Source organism: Malania oleifera, chromosome 13, assembly GCF_029873635.1.
Source record: "Malania oleifera isolate guangnan ecotype guangnan chromosome 13, ASM2987363v1, whole genome shotgun sequence".
Lineage (NCBI taxonomy): Eukaryota > Viridiplantae > Streptophyta > Magnoliopsida > Santalales > Ximeniaceae > Malania > Malania oleifera.
In genome coordinates, this window is record NC_080429.1 from 69,567,270 (window position 1) to 69,581,055 (window position 13,786).

The following is a 13,786-nucleotide window of genomic DNA, read 5'->3' on the forward strand; positions in this document are numbered from 1 at the left end:
ACCGGCGACTACTATAACGCAGCCCCGTGACAACATATACATACCCTCATTTACGGTGGAGGAATACCGTGGTTACAAACACAAATTGTCTCAGGAGTTCACAAATACACACACTCCTCAAGACCAACCACCTATTCCAATACAAAGTAGGGTAATGTACATAACTCAAAACAACTGTGGATACTTTCGGCGTATTTTTGCTTCCAATTCCCAAGAAACTTTCTCAACCTCGTGATTCCGCCACAATACCTTCACCGAAGATATGTCCTTGGTATGTAGTTTCTGAACTTTATGGTCCAGAATCTGAGTAGGTATCTCCTCATACGCTAAAGTATCCCCAATCTCCACATCCTCATAGCTAATAACATGTGAAGGATCCAACACGTAACTTCTCAACATGGTTACGTGAAACACATCGTGGACCCTCGAGAGTGTTGGGGGTAGTGCAATCCTATAGGCTACCGGACCCACTCGCTCAAGAACCTCGAATTGTCCGATGTACTTCGGGCTCAGCTTGCCCTTCTTCCCAAATCTCATCACCCCTTTCATCGGAGCGATCCTCAAAAATACCTTACCCCCCACCTCGAACTCCAACTCACGGCGATGAACATCTGCGTAGCTCTTTTGCCGATTCTGAGTTGATTTAATCATTTCTCAGATCAAACCTACCTTCTCAGATGCCTGCTGCACAAGTTCAGATCCTAACACCTAACGTTCACCAACCTCACTCCAATACAGAGGAGATCGACACCTCCGATTATACAGAGTCTTGAACGGTGTCATCCCGATACTGGCCTGGAAGCTGTTGTTATAAGCGAACTCTACTAGTGGCATAAACTGTATCTAGCTACCACCGAAATCTAACACACAAGCCCGCAACATATCCTATAAGATCTGTATCATTCTCTTCGACTGTCCATCAGTCTGGGGGTGGAACGTTGTACTGAAAGTAAGCTTTGTCCCCAATGCTTCCTGCAAGTTCGTCCAGAATCGAGAAGTAAACCTCGGGTCTCGATCTGATACAATAGACACCAGTGCCCCGTACATTCTAACTATCTCATGCACATACATGTCTGCTAGCCTTCTCAAAGGGTAGCTAACCTTCATTGGTAAGAAATGAGCAGATTTCGTCAACTTGTCCACTATTACCCAAATAGCATTCTGCCCGTGAAGTGTTGGCGGCAATCCGGTTACAAATTCCATGGAAATATGCTCCCATTTCCACACCGGAATAGCTAAGGGTTGTAACGGCCCTACCGGCTTCTGATGTTCAGCTTTCACCTGCTAACACGTCAGACACTGCTCCACAAACTGAGCAATCTGCCTTTTCATACCACTCCACCAAAAGGTCTCGCGCAAGTCGCAATACATCTTTGTACTACCTGGATGTACCGTATACAAAGAGCGATGCGCTTCCTCCAAAATCGTCCTTCTGATCTCATCGTCGTTCGGAACACATAGTCTGGTCCCAAATCTCAACACACCTCCCTTAGAGATGTTGAACTCTGAAGTCAATCCCTATTGTATCTTTTCCACAACCTCTATCAATTCCGCATCACTAGCCTGCACGGCTTTTATACACTCGAACAAAGTCAGCTAGACCGCCAAACTAGTAAGGAAAGTCTGATGATCACCACGCATCAACTCTATACCTGAGCTCTCCAGATCCTCTCTGATGTGATGCGGAGCTACAACTACAGATGCTGCCACGTGATCCGACTTCCGACTCAACGCATCGGCTACCACATTAGCTTTTCCCGGGTGATAACTGATGGTGCAATCGTAGTCCTTAATCAACTCAAGCCACTGTCTCTACCTCATATTCAACTCCTTCTGAGTGAAAAAGTACCTGAGGCTTTTGTGATCAATGAAAATCTCGCATTGCACACCATATAAATAGTGTCGCCAGATCTTCAGTGCATATACAACAGCAGCCAACTCCAAATCATGCGTAAGGTAATTCTTCTCATAATCTTTCAGTTGCCGAGAAACATAAGCTATTACCTTACCTTGCTGCATAAGCACGCAACCCAAACCTTTCAGAGACGCGTTGCTATAAATCACAAAATCAACATCCTCAGAAGAAATGGTTAACACTGGAGCAGTAACCAGCCGATGCTTCAACTCCTGAAAACACTGCTCACAATCACTGGTCCATTCAAACTTTACCCCCTTCCTGGTCAATCGAGTCAGAGGCCCAAACAACCTAGAAAACCCTTCCACGAACCGACAATAATAACCCGCCAGTCCTAGAAAACTCCGAACCTTCTGCACACTCTTCGGTCTCACCTAGTCGACCACAGTTTCGATCTTGCTAGGATCAACTGATATATCATCACTAGTTACTACATGGCCAAAGAATGCCACCTAATTCAACCAGAATTCACACTTCTTTAGTTTAGCATACAACTTCTTCTCTCGCAGAATTTGTAATACTAATCTCAGATGGTTCTCATGCTCATTCGTACTCCTCGAGTATAGCAGAATATCATCAATAAACACCACCACAAACTGGTCCAGGTACTCATGGAAAACCCTGTTCATAAGATCCATAAATACTGTCGGGGCATTCGTCAACCCAAACGACATGACTAGGAACTCGTAGTGGCCGTATCTGGTTCAGAAAGCAGTCTTCGCAACATCTTTAGATCGAACCCTCACTTGATGATACCCTAACCGTAGGTCAATCTTGGAAAAGACCTGTGTACCCTATAGCTGGTCAAAAAGATCATCTATACGAGGCAAAGGGTAGTGATTCTTTACAGTTATCTTGTTAATCTCACGGTAATCAATGCACATGCACATCGACCCGTCCTTCTTCTTCACAAACAATACTAGAATTCCCTAAGGCTAAACACTAGGTCGAATGAAATCCCTGTCCAGTAATTCCTACAATTGCTCCTTCAACTCCCGAAGTTCTGTTGGAGCCATCCGGTACGAAACTTTAGAGATCTGTGTCTTGCCAGGCAACAATTCTATCGCGCACCTCACGATTTAGAGGTAAACCGAGTAAATCATCTGGAAACACATCTGGAAACTCGCTGACTACCCGAATATCCTCGAGCCTCAACTCGTCCCACGGTGGTTCCCTCACGCAAGCCAGGTACCCTTGACATTCGTCCAAAAGTAACCTCCTCGCCTGTAGTGCCGATAGAACATGTGGTGTCGAATGCACACATGATTCTACAAACTCATACTCCTGCTCCCTAAGAGGTTTGAACACCACCACCTTCCTACGATAGTCGATCACAACATAACTGGAGAACAACCAATCCATCCCCAGTATTCGTCAAACCCCGACATATCGTATACTACAAGGTTCTCCGGTAGCAACTTCCCCTGAATTTCCACTAGGCAATCCACCAACATCCTCCTATAGAGTGATATACTCCCAGATGGTGTAGTTACAGACAACCCTTCATCCATGACTTGGATCTCCACCCCACACAGTTTTACAAAATTAACAGATATAAAGGAGTGAGTCGCACCCGAATCAAATAAAATCACAGCTTTATTTAAAAGCAACATCATAGTACCTGTCACCACATTCCCCACATGCTCAACATCTGCTGGAGTAAGCGACTACACTCATGCCGGAGCTGTGTTCGCCTGATACGTCCTCTGGGATACCTGATTACTTTCCCGATTCTGACTCAAAGATGGAGTACCCCTCTTTGACGCATGACAATCCCGAGCCATGTGACCTGACTGGCCACAGTTGTAGCAGTTACGCCCAAACGACTGGAAATCATCGCTATGCTATCTGTGGCACCTGATACAACGATCACCCAACGTCCCCGGCACATGGCGAATCCCAAGCTCCCATGGCATCGTACCGGTACAAATTGGTCGATCCACACCCTTCGGTGATCAGTCAGTAAGGCTCACGCCCTCGGATATAGAGTCGAACACTCTTGCCAACGTGGCAGGCGATAAACACACGCCCTCAGATTTAGAGTCGGACACTCTTTCAGTACCTGGAACAACTTGGAATCTAGTTCCTATTGCATTTCATCAAAAAACAACCATGCATGCTCATATAACCAAACAAACCACACCCATTTGGTAATCTATAAATCATGATTTTTCAAACGTACACAATTTAATAAAGTCAAGGCACGGCCATCCCTAACACATTACATAACACAATATACCAAAGGTTTTTCAACAAAACCAAAGAATGCAACCCAGTACCCCCTTTTCTCCAAAAAACTGTTATATGAAAAACCCACAATTTTACCCTTTAGATTTCCCCAAATGAGTAACCAAAACACACACAGGACCACGAACCACAATTCTATCAAGTTCGATTCCGAAAATAACTGACATAAACTAAATCCCCTTACCTTTTCCCGAATGACAAATCCTGAACTCTAAGGCCCCTAAACCGCAAATCGAGTTCCAAAACCTACAACTCACAGTACAAAACTCGCTCACAACTCTGTTACCTATAAGACTATCGAATCAGAACTGAAAACCGAGCCTTACCTCTATTTTGGGCCAAAATCCGAGAATGCCCGAAACGAAAATCCAATTTGTAGAACTTGTAGAGAATCCTTCCCTGATCCTTGTGGTCACGTTGGATCTACAATTCCCGCTACATACGGCGAAGAAATCTAGAGAGATAGAGAGTAGGTTGAGTTTCTAGAGAGATAGAGAGAGAATTTGAGTTTTCTTAGCTGAGAAATAATGAAAATATCTATTTATAACATTTCTCTTAATTAATTAATTCCCTATATAACGGTTTGGGTTCTTACAGATTGTGTGTCCTACGTCAATGTGCATGTGGTTTTAGCGTTGAGCAGAGTTACTTTCAGTTAGAGCATTGTTTTGTGTTTTGCATGCTTGTGATGTTTTATTAGGGAGACTGGCAGTTCTGGTGTCATATGATTTCTTAATAGCTATAAAAATATTGTGTGAAAATCAACGTTTGTTCCTTCTGTTTTGAGTTGCACTCTTAACCCTGATCACAGATGTCAAGATCCCCTAAGACCATAGGGTTTCATGGGGTCCATTTTCATTCATCAAATCCTTCTTTAGCTAGCCATTTGTCCATTGTTCAAAGCCAAACCTTTTCAAAGAGGGAGAGATTGGAGTGGGGGAGAGTCCATCGCAGAGATGAGGGCCAGTTTATAAGCCCTATTCCTCATTTAGGAAGAGATCTTAATTTGGTTTATTTGATTTTATTTTTATTTCCATTTATTTTTTTTAGGCAAATTTACCACCTTAATTTTAAGAAATTATTCTCCCTATTTATAAAGGTGGTATATTCAAGGATTTATTTATTTGGGATTGAATTGTCATGTGAGTTTTGGGGCTTTGACAGCTCTTGCCAATCCTTTGGCACCTCACTTTGAAATGTCATGTAACAGAAATTCTGAAGTGACACAGAAGTTGTTTTGTTTTTTGAACTTTGTTCGATTTGGTGATCTTACCGAAGTTATGGTGGGGGAGAAAAATGGAAAATTAGATGTGCAGGTTGGATGTGAACATTTGGACATCTAGCCACTTAGGGTCTGTTTTGAAATGGCTGTGAAGGAAAAGTGATTTTGTAATGCAAATCATCTCAAAATTGATTTTGGAATGGGTTTTGATCTAAAAACTCATTTTTAGAGGAAGCTTCTACAGTCCAACTTTATTCTAAAAGCACAATTTCAAGATTATACCAACTCTGACTGTAAATTGTTTCAAGAAAGTTTCTATGAACTTTCCAAAATCGATTTTGAGTTGACAGACCCCTTAGTTGTAGCCAAGGACTGATGGTATACTCATCTTTTGCATGATCTGTGTGGACCAGTTGAAAGCCCTACTACTTTATGTGATATTCATGGTATTAGCTGTCTCCAATAACTGGCCGTGTACATAGAGATTTGACCAGCTATCTTGTGTAGGCTGGCCGTTCAACCTATGTCTCTGAAGAGATCCTTGCATCAGTTCCAGATCCAGGTGCTATGGCTTTGGCAACATGGTACAGAGCAGCAGCCTTAGCTGTGAATAGCAAATACCAGGCTTCATAATTGTATGCATCTAGCTCTCTGAAACTCCTGCCCACTGCTATCCTTTTTTCTGCACTTAGCTACTAAAAATTTTGCTCAAAATTTATGCTGCTAACTTCTTTGGCTTTTTGTTTATATAGTTTCTGGTTGAGAGTGCAAATTTTACCTGACATTTCACTTTAACATTTGTTTCAGTGATGTAAAATGTAGTGATCGCTGCCTTCTGTTCCGAATAATTAATCAAACCATGTGCATGCAGTTGCAGTGTTCATGTTTCTAATTTGATTTTTGTTAATATATTTTGGGTCTTACGATTTCTGCTATTATCTGTATCATAATCTATATAAAAGTGGGTAGTTATGCAGTGCCTTGCCACATGTCCCATCATTGAGCCTATGTTATTTCTTTATATTTCATCCTTTCAAATTCCCTCTACTTTCGTCCCCACCCCTGTTCTTTTTTCGTCTCATTTTACAAAGCATCTACGCTATACACTTAGAAAAGTAACTTTGATTGATTAAGAATTCTCTGAAACTCGATTCCAATTTCCTAGAATTATAGAGCTTTTCAATGAATTGCATGTGGCCGTGGGAACTTCCTAAAATTTAATTAACCATAAAAACAACAGTTTCTCTCAAATGCTTGGTGTGCTCTCATTTTGTCTCATAAAGATGCATTGCTGGCAACAATGTAGATTGTCAGCTGCCAGGATTTTGGTGGAGATCCATGGGTCTGAAATTATCATGAAAAAATGATAGTTATACCCTGCTTTTTCCAGATTGAGGGCTGGCAAGGGCAAGAATTCTTTAACGTTGCAACCTTTAACGAGGAAAGGAGAGAAGCCAAAATGAAATTGCTGATGACTGTCATGGCTTTTGAAATTATCCGCAAGACTAATCATTAGAGAAATGGGAAAAAAATATTATCTGGCATTGAAGTTGGATATGAGCAAGGCCTATGATAGGATGAAATGGGGTTTCAATTGAGCAGTTCTTCAAAAAATGTGATTCTCGGGGAAATTTTTTAATTTGATTATTGAATAAGTTTCATCTGTCACTTAAGTTATATATTTGTCAATGGCTCTTCTGTAATTCTATTAGAGTTTGTCCTTAAGAGAGGTCTTAGATAGTGTTGAATCTATATTTGTTGATTTCTCTTAGTCTTGTGATGTATGCCTAATGAAGGGCATATGGTTTGATTGAGGGACTCCTTATCTTCGTTATGGAGGTTGAGGAGTCAAACATATGGGAAGTCCTGCAAATCGTTAATTGGTATTGCACTTTGGCCACTTGATTTTTTTATTTTTTTTAATTTTTTCCCACAAGAAACAAGAAGTGTATATTAGCTCAAGAGAAAACTAATACAAAGAAGAAACAGAAAGGCTGGGGCAGCATAAGCCAAAGCCTCAGAAGATTACAAAAGTATACCATACAACCTCAAGGCAGCACACCTGAACCTTACATTCTGGATAATATTTTGTGAAACAGCATCTAAAACAATGGACTTTTTAGCTTGCTGCACATGGTAAAGAGAAGAAATCCACAACAATCCTCAGTCCTCTAACTTGATTAATTTTGATAAGTTTGGTGTTTTACACAGTAGAAATACCGATGCAACTCTTAGGGATCTTGAATATTTTAGTGGGGCCAAAGGAAATTCGGGGAAGGGAAAATCATCTTGGGCTTCTTGTTTTGGGGAGTTGTAAAAAACAAACTTTTTAATGTGAATTGATTATAGGTTTAGAGGGTGTATCCTGGGTGGATGAACAAGTTTTTGTTTGATAAAGGGAACGAGTTCCTTATCTAGGTTTTGAATTTTGATTCCAACTAAAATTTCAAAGTTTCAGAAGTATCGAAATTTATATGATATTTCTGGTTTTAAAAATGATGGAAACTAATATTGAAGCATTGAATCTTTTTTGTGGAACTTAAAAAAAGATATTAACAAATATCATAATGCAAGATTTCTAACTAAAATATTATAAATAAAAATACACCAATGATAGGTATATGGTGTATAAGGTGCATTAACTGCAATCTGATAATCATATAAAAATATTCATAATTAATATAAAAGAAATTCATGAATAAGTTAGATATTAGTTATTGTGGATACACCTATTTTACACATAAAAGGTCAAATAAAATGTTTTTAACTAATATAAAACTACAATTTTTTCTTCCAAAAAAATAGAACTGCAGTATTGTATATAATTAAGTTGTTCATATCTTTCCCCAAATAATCCTTTATTTTTATTTGAAAACTGAGATTAATTGAGCTAAAATTTTCAGGGTTTTAAATCTCAAATTTCAATTTGAAGAATTGTTTTTTTTTTCAAATTTTCTAAGAAATTCATTGAAAGTTCGAGATTTGAATAAATGTTGGATAACTCGTGATAATTTTCAAAGAAATTTTTTTGTTATGGAAATTGACTCCCATTTTATTGAGAGTAGTGGAAAGTGGAAATTGTAATGATTTCGTGGTGTTTATTACATCAGTTGCCTCTGCTATCTGTATTTATACTATGTCTTGTTTTGTAATTCCACAATAAATCTTTTATGAGCTTAATTGTATCATTTGAATTCCTGGTTTGGTGGGGGAGGGGAGTCCAGAAACTGGAGAATAAGTGGGATCTACTGTATCACTTATGGATAAGTACATTTCAGAAGAAGTGCTGAATTTAAATTAGTGCTGAAAGCTGAAAGTCATAAATGATGTTTGGATATATTTAAAAATAAGTACTGATTATAAGTGTTATTTAATAAGCAGTGTTTGGGTACTCACTTTTTTAGTAAGTGTAGAGTCAGGATATTAAATTGTTCACAACATTGAAGGGATGTTGGGCCTCTCTTTCATCCCTTGGGAGTGCCACTGCTCCTTCACAGTGGAAACTTGTCTGGAAGATTATAGTGATTCCTAGAATTATGTCCTTTCTGTAAATTAGGTTCTTTTAGTCCTATCTCGTCCTAGCTTGTCTTCAGAAGCCTTATGATTAAGCCTCTATGCCCTTCTTTTTAGGAGGAGGAAGAAGTCAATTGAGCGTGTCAATTGAGCATCTTTTTATCCCATGGTTTTTCTCTAAAAGAGTGGTTTGATTTTATTTTAAGTTTGGTTATCCTAGATGATTTTCATGATTAGTGTCCAACTCATTTTTTTTTTCTCATGTTGAGGCTCTGAATCTTGATTGGAATGTGGAAAAACTTGAAAAGTAAATTTTTAAACACTAAGATGAAAATAATTTTATGCAGATGATTTTTTATGTGTTTGATACTTAGTCATCTAATAAAAAATTCATGAACAAGACTTGACTTTTCATTTTTATCACTTCAAATTTGTGAAGATACAAATTATTTCAGCACAAGAAATATGATATCTAATAGCATCATTGCCTAGGGTAGGCATATATAAGATTTACTTAAAATATTTTTTTGAAAAATATTTGTTAAAGCTTGATAAAGCTTGATATACATTGTTGGCTCATAACCTAACAGCTTAGGCATTTTGATAAAGTTGTAATCTAATATGATATCAGAGCTGTAACTAGGAAGTTGTGGGTTCTAATCTTGTTGCTTGCGTTTATTGTGTGGTATTTAAAAAAATTATTGTGTTCCCTATAATGGGTGTTTATCTATTGTGTGTTTATCTCTCCATGTGCTGTCAGGCTGCATGTGCGGGAAGTGTTAAAGCTTAATAGATATTGTTCTCCCACAACCTAACAAGCTTAAGCTGTTAGGTGAAGTTGTAATCTAACAATATTTTTTTTATCGAGTATAATATTATTGGAAAAGATTCATATGAGGATATTTTTGTCTAAGCAAATATAAATTTGACAAATATTTTTTCAAATACATTATTTGTACGTAAGGTAAGGCAATATAAGGGCATTTGATGAAACAAGCTTTAATAGTAGGGATACTTTTGTCAAACATTATATTTTGATATTGACTCATGACCCTAATGTTATTCCTTTTGCCTCTTACCCCTTCATGCGGAAAGCTAATGTTTCTTTCAAGGTTAAGGCCTTTCAGTGGACAGCAATGTTGGAAAAAATAAATATCAATGACCTGCTCTGGAAAATGTAGACCTTACAAGGCTCTTTCACCTGATGTGTGTGTCCTTTGCTTCATGAGTGGACAGCAATGTTGGAAAAAATAATATCAATGACCGAAGCATACTTATCTCCTATTGCACCTTTTTTTTTTTTTTCCTAAGATTGACAACCACTTATTTATCTCCTATTGCACCTTATTTTTAACTTCTTTAAATCTTTAATTAAGTGAAACAATTTTATTTGATAGCCCTTGAATAGCATAGGGAATTTTTGCTACATTATCTGTGAATGTCAATGTTGATGTTATGTGATGAATCATACTTTGTATTTTTCATGTTATTAGCTCTGGATGTTAGTCATTTTTATCTGATGGCGTATATTTTATATTCGCCCCACAAAATAAATTTCTTCCGTGGAGGCAGAGGCATGAAAAGATTGCACAGGAAAACATATTTCTGTTCATCTATAATGTAAAATACTGACCAACTTCTTGCCTATGAATTGGTCAAAACACTAGGCTTTTGTATATGAAACTCACTCCTACTGATACACCTCTGAAGCACTAAAAAAGTAAAGACCAATAATCCTTTTGTGAGTACAAAGAAAAAAATGGAAAAATAAAAAGCCTTAAAGGGCAGGAAATTGAGGAAATTGCATGTTGTCCATTCTATTTTTAAAGATTAGAATGACGCTCAAATTTATAACTCTTTTTGAGCAAGGCCATTCCATTAGATAATTGTCAGTTGCCTGAATGGATAATGCAAGTAGGTTTTTATTGCTTTTTGAGTGCAAGTTACCTTTTCTTATCTTCTTTAACTGAGTTGTTGTCATTATGTTGGTTCCTTCTGATCATATATCGACCTTAAAGCTGCAACTTATTCTGCCCTTAAAAGCATGCACAGGTAGCAGACCATGGTGCTTTGAGGTTGCGTATAAGAACAACCATTTGGGGGCCAGATACCTTTGTTTTGGGCGTCCTGGCCAGCGTGGGCACCTTTACATCTACATTCTCCATACCAATACAATAATTGTAATGATACACTTGCAATTTATTATCTTATTTTATTGTAACTTAATATAAGATCTTCGTACAATACACTCATTGTGTTTTAGACACTTAATAGTATGACAAAAGACAAAAGAATGTGATAATAGAATGTTGTAAGAGAATATAATTTTGATATAAGTGGCACCACTTGGCCTTTTTTGTTTGTACTTAATTGCTTCCAAAGAGAGTTCTGAACGGGTATACCTCTTGTGTTTTAGATGGGCATTTGTTCCATTATTACCTATGGTTAAATTCTATGTTATCAAAAATTTTTTGGAGTGGAGTAAATGACAAAAGGAAAAGGAATTGGTATTCCTAGTCTAATATATGTAAGCCTGTTTGTGAGGGTGGTTTGGGTGTTAGGGATTTGGAGTAGGTAAAAAAATCATTGCATATGAAATTTGTATGGAGATTGTTAACTATGGATAATCTGTGGACTCAATTTTTTAAAGTCAAGTATTTGTATAAGAAACACCACTTGAGAGAAATGAAACTAGAGAAAGGAATCAGATTTTGGAGATCGATTGTTCGTGTAATTCCTGAAGTTTGGGAGCATGTCTATGTTCAAATTAAAGAAGGGTCGGCTTCTTTCTAGTTTGATCGTTGGTTAGCCTCCGGCCCCCTTTGTGCTAAGGTTCAGGAAATCAGTAACCATAAGCTTCGAACTCGAGATTGTTGAGATAGAGATGGGTGGAATGTTGATTTATTAGTGGATCTGTTGGGTGAAGATCGTGCTGAGGAAGTATTGAACTCTGCTATTTCTTGCAAGGAGGGTCCAGATACAGTAATTTGGGAACCTTCAACAGATGGGAAATTCGCCACGGCAAGTGCTTGGGAAATTATAAGGGAGCATAAAGAGGAATTCTCAGTTGCAAAATGGATCTGGCATCCTATGTTGCCAAAAAGGGTGTCAATTTGTATGTGGAAGTCTTGGTTCGCTTGTCTTCCGGTTGATACTCGTATTAAAGAAGTAGGTGTCCAGATGGCCTCTCGATGTGATTGTTGTTCAAATGCCAAGATTGAATCTCTAGACCAAGTGTTTTGTACCGGATCTTTTGCTCAGAAGGTACGAAAAAAAGCAGCAATGGCGTTGGGTGTTAGTTGTATGGCAACGAGTACTTGGAAAGGCAAAGTTAATGTCTGGTTTAGTTGTGCAAGACGGGCCTCATAGTTAGGCATTTTGGTAGGTCTTATACCAAGTCTCATCATTTGGAGACTCTGGACTCGTCGATGTAGAGCCAGGATGAAATCAATTCATGATTCGGCGAGAACTGTGTGGCTTGATATTAAATATTGGCTGAGATAGGTTGGGTTAAGTTGAATGTGGATGGGAGTTGTAAAGGTAACCCCGGGAATTGTGGTGGTGGATGCGTGATAAGAGATGAAAAAAATTTATTTAAAGTAACTTTTTCCTCATTATTGGGTATGGAACAAATAACATGGTTGAATTGAAGGCGATTATTTTAGGAATTAATCTGTGCAAAGATCTCGGATTTGATCAAGTGTAGATTGCATGTGACTCTGTTTTGTTGGTTCAGTGGATAAATTCTGAGAAGTGCTCGGTTTGGAACTTATGGGAATTGTGAGAAGAACTTATGCTAGCATTAAGAGGCACACAGATCAAAGTGGAACATGTTTACATGGAGGCGAATAAAAGTGCAGATTTCTTTGTCAAACAGGGTGAATCTGGTATTTCTCGATCATATAGTTACCAAGATGATCTTCCTCAACAAGTCAGGGGAATGATTCGATTGGACTTGTTGGGTTTTTCTTCTTTGCGCTCATGATGTTTTGTGTTATTACACTTTTAGTGGTTTAGTTTTTTAGTTTTTTGGTTGCTGTGTTTGGTTTTTTGGTTTGGTTTATGTTGGTTAAGTTAGTTTTAGGGTCTTGGAGTTTGCTTTTGTTATCCCAAAGTCTCAAAATTGTAACCACGGTTTTCCTCCGCCATAAGTGAGAAGTTTTCTAATAAAGTTAGGAGGTGTCGCCCTCTTTTACCAAAAAAAAAAAAACCTATGTTTAGATCTCTCTCTCTCTCTCTCTCCTCTCTCTCTCGGAAAGGTGCCTCCATTTCTTTTCTATTTTTGCTTGCTTCCAAAGGGAGAGTTCTAAACTGGTATACCTTTTTCTCTTTTTAGTTGGGCATTTATTCCTCTATTAACTATGGCTAGAACTCTCTCTCTCTCTCTCACAGAAAGCTGCCTCCATTTCTTTTCTATTTTATAGTGATTTCAATGTTTTTTGCGTTTTTCATTGTCTTTCAAATTGTTTTTAGTTTGTAGCCTCTTAACAATTTTTGTGGTTTCCTTTTTGGCAATGTTTTGTAAATGCTAATTGACCTTCATTCTTTGTAAATTCGAGAGTAGAAAAAGAAAGTAGTGAGCAGGGGTTGATCTCAGGTGACACCTCGCCCTCTAAAGGAGGATTTGTTCAACTAGTGTTATTTTTAAAAATAGTGTTGTATTATTTTTATAAGTATAAAAGCGCAAGCTGCTAGAATTCTCAATTTTCCTTATCACTATTTTGCCTTCATTCATCTGGTTTATATGATCTTGCCTAATTCCCTAATCTGAACGATGTCTTGCAATGTCACAGGCTAAACATCAAGATTTTACTCCAAAATTTATAATTCCTCTCATTGTCTCACAATTCACAATTATTTTTCTCTTCTCAATTGAAATGCTTAATTCC

At 38.0% G+C, this 13,786-nt stretch overlaps 1 protein-coding gene across 3 annotated transcripts in view; it reads left to right on the top strand.

Moving 5' to 3' along the window:
* LOC131146467 (putative 3,4-dihydroxy-2-butanone kinase) overlaps window positions 1-11,262 on the top strand; it is a 115,633-nt gene extending 104,371 nt beyond the window's left edge. The window contains exons 20-21 of one of the 3 annotated variants that reach the window (XM_058096093.1): window positions 5,892-6,019; window positions 10,941-11,262. In XM_058096093.1, the coding sequence (XP_057952076.1) occupies window positions 5,892-6,017 (126 nt within the window). In that variant the 3' untranslated portion in view covers window positions 6,018-6,019; window positions 10,941-11,262. Of the gene's footprint in view, window positions 1-5,891; window positions 6,020-6,191; window positions 6,384-10,940 lie in introns of those variants that run through there. The other 2 variants (XM_058096092.1, XM_058096094.1) reach the window with 2 other exon arrangements.
* The last annotated feature ends 2,524 nt before the right edge of the window (window positions 11,263-13,786 follow it).